The 12,338-nt window shown below is 54.2% G+C and overlaps 1 protein-coding gene across 3 annotated transcripts in view; it reads left to right on the plus strand.

The window, feature by feature from the left end:
* CCDC9B (coiled-coil domain containing 9B) overlaps positions 1-12,338 on the plus strand; it is a 79,231-nt gene that overhangs the window by 51,975 nt on the left and 14,918 nt on the right. For all 3 annotated transcript variants that reach the window (XM_061371001.1, XM_061371003.1, XM_061371002.1), the window contains 4 exons: positions 7,149-7,223; positions 10,186-10,370; positions 11,690-11,739; positions 12,249-12,302. In XM_061371001.1, coding sequence (XP_061226985.1) covers positions 7,149-7,223; positions 10,186-10,370; positions 11,690-11,739; positions 12,249-12,302 — 364 coding nt within the window. The remainder of the gene's footprint in view (positions 1-7,148; positions 7,224-10,185; positions 10,371-11,689; positions 11,740-12,248; positions 12,303-12,338) is intronic.

Consider the following 12,338-nt stretch of genomic DNA (forward strand, 5'->3'; position numbering starts at 1 on the left):
CTGATCCCAGAGCAGTTAAGATTGAGGGTGTGTATGAGAGTGCAGGGCTACAGCTGCACTGGCTTAGAGCCACAGCTTTGTACCTGACCCACTGAAGAGCTGATGCTTCAGCCTGTAGGCTGGCACAGAGGGTGTCCCTAAAGCCTGGCACATTTGATGTTGGTCATTCAGCAGAGGTTGGTGTCCTGGGTCTTGCTCCTGCCACTTCCAGCTCCCACTGTGCTACCATTCCTTTGAGCTCATTCATTTAAACTGATTATCTCCATGTAAGAGTGCAAGGAGCTCCCATAACCCTGTCAGCCCTCCTGTCCTGTGCATACAATTGTACCTAACCACAGTGGTCTCCTTCACACAGCTTGGGCTAGGAGGTAATCCTGATAATCCCCAGCAACACAAGCAACTCTGCTGCTCCTCCTCAGATCCCAGAGTTCATTTAAAGCCTTCCCTTGTTTCCTCCCTTCATCCAAACCCAGTTGTGCAGTTGGCAGAGGGTGGGACTGAAGCTTAGGCACTCATCTAGCAACAGCAGGCTAGGTGCTGGTGTAGCATCCACACAGAGGACTGTGTAGTAGTCATTTGGTTCCTTGGCTGGACAAGAGGAGGATCTCTGTCAGAGCACAGGAAAGCCACAGAGACTTCATATAACTCTAGCTATTGACTAGCACTACTGAGGAGCAGCATATACCCTCAGCATTACTAAGACTGAACAGAAAGATTAGTTTTGCTTGATCCTCTGGTCTTCTGGCTGGAAAGAGCCTGGCTCAACAGCAGTCTTTGACTAACATCTCCAGCATCACCCATTTAGTGATAGATAGCATCGTGCTTCTTGCCAGTGCAGCAAAACTGAGCTGAGCTCAGATTTCCTTGTTCCCAGTGATTTCCCTGGACAGATCAGGCCCTGTTCCATCCCTTGCTAATGAAGATATCTTCATATTGGCACTTTAGGCATGTAACCTCAGACAAGAGCTACAACAGCCTGGACCAAACCCAGCTCTCAGCACGCAGGCACCTTACAGTGAGGCAACAGGATGTGGCTGTAAGGCAGTTCCGTGCTTGGATTCCACAGTCACCTCTGCCAGCTACTTTCTTCCATCTGCACTTGGCCAACCTTTTCCCAGGATCAGTGACAGAAGCAGATGGGGCCTGAAGTGACAGATCACGTTGGCATCCCAGCCTCATGCCAGCTTGGGCTGGTTGAATCCAGGGAGGTTTGGTCTGGCCCATCCTGGCACTTAGCTGCTCCTAAGGGTTAGTGTTTGAAAGCAGTGCTTCTTTCTTCTGAGGGTGACAGTGCTTGCAAAATGGAAACCAGGCAGGTTTTTAGACTGGAAAATAGGAACAATTCCTGCCCCAGAGGGTGCTCAGGCATTGGAACAGGCTGCCCAGGGCAGGGCTGCAGGCACCAGCCCTGCAAGTGCTCACATACCGTGGAGGCGAGGCCTCAGTGCCATGGGTTAGGGGTGGTCTTGGCAGTGCTGGGGTAGGGGTTGGACTGGATGAGCTTGAAGCTCTTTTCCAACCTGGTTGATTCAGTGATTCTAAGTCTGTCTCATGCTGTGCCTCAGAGCAATGAGCTCCAAGAGGTGCTGGAAGACTGCAAAGAGCAGATCAGAGTCAGTAATTCCCGACTCTGTACAACCTCTGTTAAATGACTTCAGCCTGCAGAGCTGAGCTGGGATGTTGAAGACAGCAAATCATTTGGGGAATAGAAGCCAAATCCCAGCAGCACTGGTGGGATCCCAGCATCCACCAACCCTGGCAGCCCTGGATGTCGGTCCTTGCCATGTAAGCAGGGTTATAGTGTGTGTGGTGACAAGAGGCGTGTGAGCAATCCTGGGTGGCTCAGCACAGCCTCCCTCCAGGGAAAGTGGCAAACAGGGAAGCAGCTGGTGAACAGGGAATTGTGTCCAGTGGCTCTGCAGCCCCAAGCAACCCCAGCACTGCAGCAGAGCTGGGTCCCTCCCATCGTGGGCCAGGCACTGGTGTTATCACAGCAGGGTTTTGCCCTAACACCGAGTATCTGCAGCAGCAGCCAGCAGCACAGCATCAGGGGAAACCAGAGAATCATGGACTCATGGAATGGGTTGTGTTGGAAGGGACCAACCAGTTCCAACCCCTGCCATGGGCAGGGACACCTTCTGCTAGAGCAGCTTGCTCCAAGCCCCTGTGTCCAACCTGGCCTTGAAGGAGGTTGGTCCAGCACTCATCCCTCCCCTCCTACACCCACCCAAGTTAGGGACCTCCCCTGCCAAAACCAGCATCAGGCTTTTTCCTGCCTGAATTCTAATCTTTCTCTGGTTCTGAGTCCACCTAAACTTTGTCCCCCACATCTCCAGCCAGGAGCTGCAATGTTAAGTGATGTCCTGTGTGGAAACATCCATCCCTTCTTGTTCTTCACACTTGTTACCTGCACACTCCACTGGGTGTTTCTGTGTCGTGGGAAGCAGTGCATGAATCATCCTCTGCTCATGTCCCCACAGCACAGATGGCTTTACAGACCCATTTCTCATCTCCATCCACTTTAAGAGACTCACCCCATTTAGACATGGCTGGTGAGGAACCTGTTCTGTGTTCCTGATCGCTCTCATTACCCTTTGTTGCTTTTACTGTATTCTTTCAATACAAGGATTCAAGCTGTGGATGTACTCAGGGACAGAACAACGTTTCTGGCTTGTTCTCTGTTCTTTTCCTAACAACTCTGTGCTTTCTTTGCTTTATTTCTAAATCATTGAGCTAACGTTTTCAGAGAACCAGTCACCAGAACACCCCAGTTTCATTCCTGGGCATCAATCACAGTTCAGGACCTGTGTGTCTGTGTGTAAGAAGGAGCATTTTTCTCCATGTGAGTTATTTTGTGTTATTTCTATTGATTCTGTGATTCTATGGTACTGAATTTCATCTGTAATTTTATGATGCAGGCATTCAATGTCAAGGCATCTTTTGTAGCTCTCTTCTGGCAGCTAACTTTCTCTGCCCTGGGTGATTTAGTATCGTGGGCAAACTGTCATCTCCCTGTTCCTTTTCCAGACCATTTATGAGCATGTTGAGCAGTTCATGTTCCAGCAGCACCCCCTGCTCATCTTCTACCATGGAAACTGATGCAACTCCACAGCCTCCAGTGCTGCTGCTGCCTTGGAGGTGCCCCATCTGGGACCTTTCTTCCCACCTCTGCCTGGCTGCCCCTGTGTCTGCATCAGGGCTTTTTCTTCAAGCAGGAATGCCTGATGTTTAGCACCAGTTTTCCTACCAGCCACTGCGTGCTCTGGCAGCGTTTCAGGCTCACTGATGCATCAGAGCTGCGAGCCAGCAGCCCAGGACCAGTGGAGCACAATGGTTACTTAGCAGGTTACAAATCATCTGTTAAACAGGCAGTTGATAGGGCTTCAGGGCTTTTAAACTGGCCTTTTATTAACAGAGTTTCCCAGATGCTGTATCAGAAATGACTGTTTGTAATCAAGAGACACAGAAGCAGCTTTCAGGGGCTGACACAGATGAGCCTGACTCCTGTGCTTGTGTAGGAGAGAAAGCAAACCTATTGCTGGAGAAACAGTGGCTTTTACATTGCAGGTGGGAGGGGAAGATGGGCAGAAAAGGGGCTGAAAAGGCTTCAGCCCCCTTCAGCAGCACTATCAGGAGGCAGAGTTTCCAAAAGAGATAGGAAGAATACCCTCTGATGTACTGGATTCAAACCTCCTGCCCCATGGATCCCAGTGGGGGACCCAAGCACTGGAGAACCAGCTCCAAGCTCTTAAAAGAGTCTCCTCCTGCAGGAGAAATGCCAGTTCTGGTGCTGCCACATGCCTGGAGAAGCGGGTACCAGAAGGTTAATTCAGCACATCTCTTGGTCTTTATGCTTAAAACAAGAACATAGTGAAGAAGCCCCAAGATGTCAAAGCCTGGTAATGCTTTTGGTTTGGAGAACTTAGTCTAAAACAATCCTCAAGATGGCTGGGTAATGGCATCAGCGTTGTCACCACTGCACATTAACACAGGCTGGGTGTATCAGGAAGTCAGACAGAGCCAGCATCAGGAAGGATTTGGGATCCCAGGGCTGTATCCTGGTGAGGAGCAGGCTCTGCACCACCCAGAGCCCTTCCACGGCTGAGAAACCAAGAAGCCCTTGCCCAGATCTGAGGATAAACAGACATAATCTCTGCCTGCTTTGGGTTTCTGCTCCCTCCTCCCGTCTCCTCCCTGCTGAGCAGGAGCAGTTAAACCATGACATGACAATGCCATTGTCAGATGTCATCATTTGGGGGGCGGAGAGGAGGAAGGAGGGGAAAAACATGTTTTGCTTCCCCATGGCCTGGGTGTGCCGGGGAGGCTGCCAGCAGCGCTGGGGCAGCACGGAGCCAGTGTGAGGATCTGCTGCTGAGCCCGTGCAAAGTGTGATGCTTGGATTTAACGACCCTAAAGGGCTTCTCCAAGCTGGCTGGTTCTGTGAAAGCAGAGCTGACCCCGTCCAGTGCAGAGCAGCATCCCTGCTAGGAAAGAACAGCGTTTTGCTGCTCCTCTCTCTTTTCCACAGGCCCTTTGAGAAGCAGAAACAGAAGCAGGCTAAGGGAACAGGCAGCCTGGCTTGGTGTGACGGGTGTAAAAGGATGGAGAGGCACCGAGTCCCTGTGATGGAGGGGTTTGTGGTGTGCACCCGTGAGCTGGTGCCCAGGACGGGACAGCCTGGAGCGGGACGCAGGCACACACAGGGGCTGGGTCTCCTCCCGGCCCCTTTCCTGGGCGCAGGCTCTCCCTTTGCTGCCCCTCGGCAGAGGCAGGGCCGGAGTGGAGCTGAGCTGCAGCCAGGCAGAGGCTCACACGCTGCTCCCCTCGCCGTTACTCACAGCCTGGCTCAGTGCTGGGGCTCTGCGGATGCTCCGGCTTCCGTCTTCGGGAACACAATCAGGCATTGTCAGGAATCCCGACTGAATCACATTATGCATGAGCTTGAATGAGAAGCATGCAGACTGAAATGAAACAATAAGCACGCCCATGCAGCTCCCTGCCTCAGTTTCCCCATTCATTAGGAGCTGTCTTTGGCATTCCCGAGGCAATCAGGGCTCCTTGCCTCCAGTCCTCCTCCCACACAGGGTGCCCCAGGGACAGAGGGGCTCCAGCTCTTCCACAGCAGCTCATTCCTTTGGACTCTTCCTAAACTGTGAGTTTCTTTTACAGCTGCCTTAGAGGCTGAGCATCCATCTGCACCCTGCTCCCCAGCCAGCCCCTCCAATGAGCAAAGTTCCCAGGTTCCTGCTGGCTGAGTCTCTCCCTAAACAGAATCCCAGCCTGGTTTGGGTTGGAAGGGACCTGAAAGCTCCTCCAGCTCCAACCCCTGCCATGGGCAGGGACCCCTTCCACTGGAGCAGCTTGCTCCAAGCCCCTGTGTCCAACCTGGCCTTGAGCACTGCCAGGGATGGGGCAGCCACAGCTTCTCTGGGCACCCTGTGCCAGCGCCTCAGCACCCTCACAGGGAAGAGCTTCTGCCTAAGAGCTCAGCTCAGTCTCCCCTCGGGCAGGTTCAAGCCATTCCCCTTGGCCTGTCCCTACAGGCCCTTGTCCCAAGCCCCTCTCCAGGTTCCCTGCAGCCCCTTTAGGCACTGGAAGTTCACTGAGAACCCCTAGGACAATACAGCTGACACCTTCCTCATTGTTTCCAAGGGTCTATTTACACAAGCTTCACACCAGTCAGACCCATGAAGCCGTCATGCACTGAGTGCAATGGCCATGAGCACTGGCTCTGCGGTCACATTTCCCACCTGCCTCAGGCTTGGCCCCTGTGGACAATGCCCAAAAGACTGTCCCCAGCTTGCTCCCTGCCAGTCCCACCAGGTACATGGGAAGGGCTGCAGTGGGATGAGCTGCCTTTGGAGGCTGGGCAGAGCCAGCAGGAACTGTGGCTGGTATCCTGAGCTTCATAGAATCACAGAATCAACCAGGCTGGAAAAGCCCTTCAAGCTCATCCAGTCCAACCCCTACCCCAGCACTGCCAAGGCCACCCCTAACCCATGGCACCGAGGCCTCATCTCCACGGGGTGTGAGCACTTGCAGGGCCGGTGCCTGCAGCCCTGCCCTGGGCAGCCTGTTCCAATGCCTGAGCACCCTCTGGGGCAGGAATTGTTCCTCAGCTCCATCTAACCCTGCCCTGGTGCAGCTTGAGGCCGGTTCCTCTTGTCCCATCCCTTGTTCCTTGGGAGCAGAGCCCAGCCCCTCCTGGCTCCATCCTCCTGTCAGGCAGTTGAAGGCAGCCATCAGGTCCCCCCTGAGCTCCCCACACCCAGCCCTGTAATGCTGGGCTAAACCTGGGGCTGGCAAAGGCCTGGGCTAAAAGCCCTGTTCCAGCCCGCGCTGGCCCTCCCTGCACCACCGCTTTCTGGAAGCGCTGAGCTGGGCTTTGTGCTCTGTTTCCTCTTTGTGTTGGTTTTGCTTGGCACTGCAGAATGGCACCGTGGTGACCTCAGCCTCCCCCCCCGCAGCAGCTCACAGGGAGGGGAACCTGGGGCTCTGCTGCTGCAGCACCCCCGAGCCTCTCGCTGTGGCAGTGTTAGTGTGAGGCTGACACAGCCCCAGCGCAGAGCCCCCAGCACACACCAGCCCCTGCCTGGGGGCTCCGCAGCATCAGGGACCTGCTGGTACCCTGCCCTCTTCTGCCCACAAGCAGCCCCTGGTGGCACCCAGCAGCCTTACCCAGCCAGGGCACAAAGCCTCTCTTAAAGGCATTCATGCTCTGCAGACTGTTGGGCTCAGCCCCCTGTGGTCCCAGCCTGGGCTCTGCATGGCCCTGCCTGTAGGATCAGTCCCACACAGGGGCAGAGAACTGCCTGGCCTGTGCCCTGCCTCCTGTTTAGTGTCTGCGGTTCATTAAGACAAAGGGGCTGATTTTCACCTCCTGCCAGGCTGGGGGTTGTGAACACCGGAGCAGAACATGCAGCATGGCTAAACCCTGAGGAAGCAGGGATGGACCTCAGTGGACGAGCATCACAGTTCACAGGGACAGAAGTCTTTACCTTGTTGGCCAGAAACCAATCTTCCCTCTTTTTCTGACCTTTCCAGGGCAGCTCTTATGTGTTCTGGTGGGCACAGGGTCAGGCAGTGACACCTCTGCCAGGAGGCCTTGCTTAATGCTTGACATAATTCCTGTGTCCATGCTCTTGCAGGCAGAAGAGAGGAGAACAGCAGAGAAGAGGAGATCAGACAGTGACAGAGGCCCAGAAAGTGAGCACAGACAGAAGGTGAGTGGGATCCTGTGCCCCTCTGGGGGGATCCTTGTGTTGGAAGAGAAAACCAGTAGGATGCACATCCCAGACAGTAAGAGCTGCCTCAGCCCTAAAGGAAGCATCTGTGTGCTCTGATGTGGTGCCCACCATTCAGCCCTCTCATCATCCAAAGCTTTGCTGAGCAGATAACACACCTGGAGCCAGGCTGGGAGAGCTGGGCTGGTTCAGCCTGGACAAGAGAAGGCTCCTGAAGGGGAGACCTGAGAGCAGCTCCAGTGCCTAAAGGGGCTGCAGGGAACCTGGAGAGGGGCTTGGGACAAGGGCCTGTAGGGACAGGCCAAGGGGAATGGCTTGAACCTGCCCGAGGGGAGACTGAGCTGAGCTCTTAGGCAGAAGCTCTTCCCTGTGAGGGTGCTGAGGCGCTGGCACAGGGTGCCCAGAGAAGCTGTGGCTGCCCCATCCCTGGCAGTGCTCAAGGGCAGGTTGGACACAGGGGCTCGGAGCAAGCTGCTCCAGTGGAAGGGGTCCCTGCCTGTGGCAGGGGTTGTAGCTGGAGGAGCTTTAAGCTCCTTTCCAACCCAAACCAGGCCGGGATTTTATGTTTCTATGAAGCATCAGCACTGGAAAGAGGTGACAGGGAACCTGCCCTTCCCACCTTGTCATGGCTGCTTAATTCCCCAGCACAGCAGCAGGGCTGTTAACAAAGGGTAAGGAGCTCACCCGTGTGGCAGCACAGCCCAAGCTGGTTTCTCTCCCAGAACCTTTTGCTTGTGTGTTGAAAGGCTCAGGCTGTTTGAGCTTCAGCCCCTCACTTCTGCAGAAGCTGGCTAGGATGGAGGTAAATTAAAGCACAGAGCTTCCCTCTCACTGTTGAATGCAGACTCTGGAGGACGTGTGGCTCCCCTGAGCCTGCAGATGCTTTAATTAATGGAGCACAAATTGAATAGCCCCACCTCAGTGTGCTTCATTAGGAGGACACAGATGGGCTCTTAAACATTAATTCCAGCTGAGATCCCCTTGAGCAGAAGAAAGGGGAGCACAAGAGCCTTGTGGTCCAGCTAAGCAGAGCTATGCTGCAGGTAAGGGGAGCCCAGCCAGGGACCAGCTCCCCCTGCTCTGCTCAGCCACCTCTGCATCTACCCATGAGCAGGGGCATCAGGCTCAGCCTTTCCTTTGCTTTTGGTTTCTCCTTTGCAAAGGGTCCAGGTAATGGCTCAGGACCCCTTCCTCATCCTCCACCTTCTGGAGGTTGAACCCTGCTGTGTGATGCTCAGCTCTGCATGCTTCTCCTTTTTGGTACATCAGGATCCATCATGGTAGGACACGTCTTACCACACCATGGGGCTGGAAGCTGCGGGGAGCATCCCTGGGCCTGTGCCCCAGCCCAGGGACCAGTGCTTCACCTGGCTTCACCCCAGTGTGTTTGCCTTTGTGCAGACCTCACCCCCCCTCCTTGGGGATGCAGTTCAGGTCCCCAGCTCCTGCCAGCTAACGAATGGAGGAGCAATTACTGCCACCCCATCTCCAGCCCACGCGGGTGGGTCTCCTTGGTAACAGGGCTTTCGGTCCCTCCTTCCTCCCTGCTCTGCTTTTATCCGTGCTGCCACACCGAGGAGTTAATCCCTGTTGGGGAAGGGGTGAGGGAAAGGCACGTGTAGGAAGTGATGAATTAGCTGCTGGTAATTAGCACCCCAGGACTCAGCTCTGCACTAAGCTATTTGCTGTGCAGTGTTGCTTGACAGCACACCATGGCCTCTTGGCTCCTGTTTCCACCACGGCCATTAACCTGACAGCGGGGCTACCCCCAGCCCCTCCATGCTCCATCAGCTCTGAGCTATCTCCTCATTAAGCTTTAAGGTTTTGAACAGTGGCAGCAGTTAACTAGTGTGTCATGAGGAGGAGGGCTAAACCAAGAGGCTGAAGGCAGTGAAGGCAGAGACCCTTTGCTCTGAGGATGCTGCTCCTGGCCACCACAGTACTGCATCCCCTGGGTGCAGGGTTCACCCCAGCCTCATAACTGCAGCTCTGAAGGATGCCTTCCTTCAGGACCCTACGAGCATGAAGGATTTCAAAGGCATATAAGTGTACCAAAGTGTTCAAGGAGGGGGATTAATCAGCATCTTCTATGAGAGTTCAGGCTCTCAGAGTCGGCTGGGAGGTGTAGCAGGCACTCCAGGAGCTATGTGCCATAAGCAAACCTTAGCAAAGAGCCTCTTCCAGGAAAACCTCAGACCATTTGGTCTGAAAACCTTCAGGTGAGCAGGAGCACAGCAGGCCACAGCCACTGTGAGGTTTGTGCCTGCAGTTAAAGTGACTGTAAGTACAGATGGGGTGAATCGATCCTGTGGCCATTTGCACATGGAATTAAAGCATGTTTTCAAAGTTTGGAATTGGGTATTGAGTATCTAGAATGAAAAACAGCATCTTCTGGCATCTGCCTCCCACATCAGGAGGTTTGGTGCAGTGAGAACCAAAGAACCGTTGTGGTTCAGGTGGGGGAAACAGCAGCAAAGCCCCATCTCATTAAGGCAACAGGAGTGTATGCAGATGGCAAAGTACAAGGGTTATGTGGAAGCAATGTTAATCCTTTGAAATGAAGCACTCTTTGTGTAGTCTGGGTGAAGTGGGACAACTTCTCAGGAACCCACTGCCACAGATTCTCATTGTGGAATACCCCTGGGAGGGAATGGTGGCTTGTTCTGATCTGAGTATGGATTTACAACAGCACTCCCTCCAAGCTTTGTGACCTCTTCTGCCTCTCTTCTCCTCCCTGTAAAGTCAGCCAGCACTGGGACCAGTGTGTTCAGCCTGTGGGTAAAGCACTGTGTGGGTGCACATCACTTCAGAGAGAGAAGCTGACCTTGCTCTGACCCGTTTCAGGTGTTGCTGAGCATCTCTGGTGGTGGCAGCACAAAGTGCCCGGAATGCAGCTCCTTCAGCCACTGTTACTAACGAGCAGCTCTCTCCCCTGTGTTAGGATGCTGGGAAGTCAGTCCCGAAGAGCCCTGCAGACCTCAGTTTCCCCATGACGGGACGGGAGCGCTCAGAGTACCTCCGCTGGAAGCGGGAGCGGGACCAGATTGACCTGGAGCGAGTGGCACGGCACAAGAACGCCAAGGGCGAGTGGCGACGGGCTTGGGATGTGGAGAAGTCAGAGCACATGTAGGTCCTCCCCTGTCCCGGGTGCTTTGTCTGCCCCAGGCCGCCTGCAGCCGGTGCTGAGCTCGTGTGCAGTGATGAGCTGCATGTGCCTCTCCCTGAGCAAACCCACACTGCTCTTCCTCCTCCTGACCATGTCGATCAGTGGGAACAGATATCAGAGTGACTCTCACGTGTTCTGTCTGAGCTGAGGGCTCCTACCCCATAGGAAATAGTGTGTGCTGACAGACTGCCTGCCTTGGGTCCAGCCAGGACTTGGACTGTGGGAGGGAGGTGAGCACGAGTCAACGCTCAGTCAGCATCTGGAGGATTCTCTCTATCCCCACATGGACAAATCCAGTGGCAGGAGGGTGCAGGTGCTCTTCTAGAAACAGGGATGGACAAACTCACATTGCTCGTCCACAGGCTTTGGCACTGCCTTGCTTGTTCCTTCTTTGTATCACAGGACAGGCCAATATGCCTGAATCCTCCACACCTCATAAACTGAGCTGGTTCAGGCACGGCAGTGTGAGGGGATCGCTTCAGAGCTGCCTGTATGATATGTGGACATGCAGGAGACACTATGGGAGAGCTCCTAATGGGGTCTGACACTTCCCTGCTTTAAACAGTCTCTCTAACTGTGCTTGTTCCACTGGGTCAGCAGCTGGAGAGCTTTGGAGGATGACCTGGCACCTGCAGCAGGACGGGTTTTGGTAGGGTGTGGAGTTGGGGAGTGCTCTGTAGGTTTGCTGGTAGGAGTTTGTACAGGGCAGATAGGTGGGATGATGTTTTGGCTGAGGAATAGGATCAAATACACAGATTTTCAGTCCCTGAGACCCCAGCTGAGAGAGGGGAATTGATTTAAGCAGGTGCTGAGTGTTGCTGGCAAGAGAGCTTTGAGCCCTGTGTTCTCCCATCTATCCATTTTTAAGAGAAACACCATACTACAAACCAAGCAGGAGTAGAAACCAACTGAAAGAGTCTGATCTGAGATGGCAAGTCCTGAAGCTCCTTTAGGTTGTGTTTGGAAGCTGCATTGGAGCATGCTACAGCTGTGCTACAGGCACCTCAAGGCTTCATGGATGTTCACGGAAGTCAGTCTATACAACTGGGTACTGATGTAAAGGTTTTGGAGGTTCTCCTTTGGGGTAGTATTGCCTCACAGCCTCCTTTCTCCTGGTTGGTGCATGCAGCTTCAGCTCCTGCTGCTAAACCTCTATGTACCAGTGGGCTGGTGCAGAAGGGCCGAGGCTGGAGCCTGCGTCGTCTCGAGGTCTCCTGCCCATGCTTTGCACACTGGAGGAGAACGCTCAGGTCTGACAATGCCTGTTTTTAACCTGCAGGTTTGAAGAGGATGGGGAGCCAGCCTTGGATAATCCCAGCAATAAGAAAGGTTGGCAAGGGACACCCAGACTCTGTCCTGACGCTTAGTGAACGCTGATCCTGCAATCCCAGTGCCGCAGCAGCCGCCGTGCTGTCAGTTGGGACACTCTGCCTTTCTGGGCCTCTGAGCGCAGTGCTGGGGTCTCAGCCCTCTCTGCTTTGCAGAGTGCTCAGGGGAGGGGTTTGAGCAGCTGGGTGCTAGTGCTTTTTACCTCCCCAGGGAGAGCAGTGGCTTCTGTAACCTTGTACGACACAGTGCGGAGGGAGGCTCAGCGCTGCCTCCTTTCCCAGACACTGGGTTGAGAGGCAGTCCTGTTCCAGAGCACATCACCTCTGATCCCTGTGGCACCTGCTGGCTTCTTTACTAGCATAAGTCCATCATGACTCCTGTTGCTCAGGAGATGGACTGGCAGAACAAAGCTTTCCCTTGTGACACCCTATGTGAATGCCAGGCTTTGTGCTGCGTGTCCATTGCAGAGCCTCGCTCACTTCTGTGCATGCTTTGCTTTGTCCTTTCAGGGGGAAGAAACGCAAGGAAATTCCAGCACAAATCCTTTCCTCCCGATGGGAGAGGTGAGTAAAGCACAGGACTCGGTTCTGTCACCCCAC

The sequence above is a fragment of the Neopsephotus bourkii genome, unplaced genomic scaffold, assembly GCF_033783945.1.
Source record: "Neopsephotus bourkii isolate Nb327-2 ecotype Australia unplaced genomic scaffold, CSIRO-AGI_Nbou_v1 NB_1557, whole genome shotgun sequence".
Classification (NCBI taxonomy): domain Eukaryota; kingdom Metazoa; phylum Chordata; class Aves; order Psittaciformes; family Psittacidae; genus Neopsephotus; species Neopsephotus bourkii.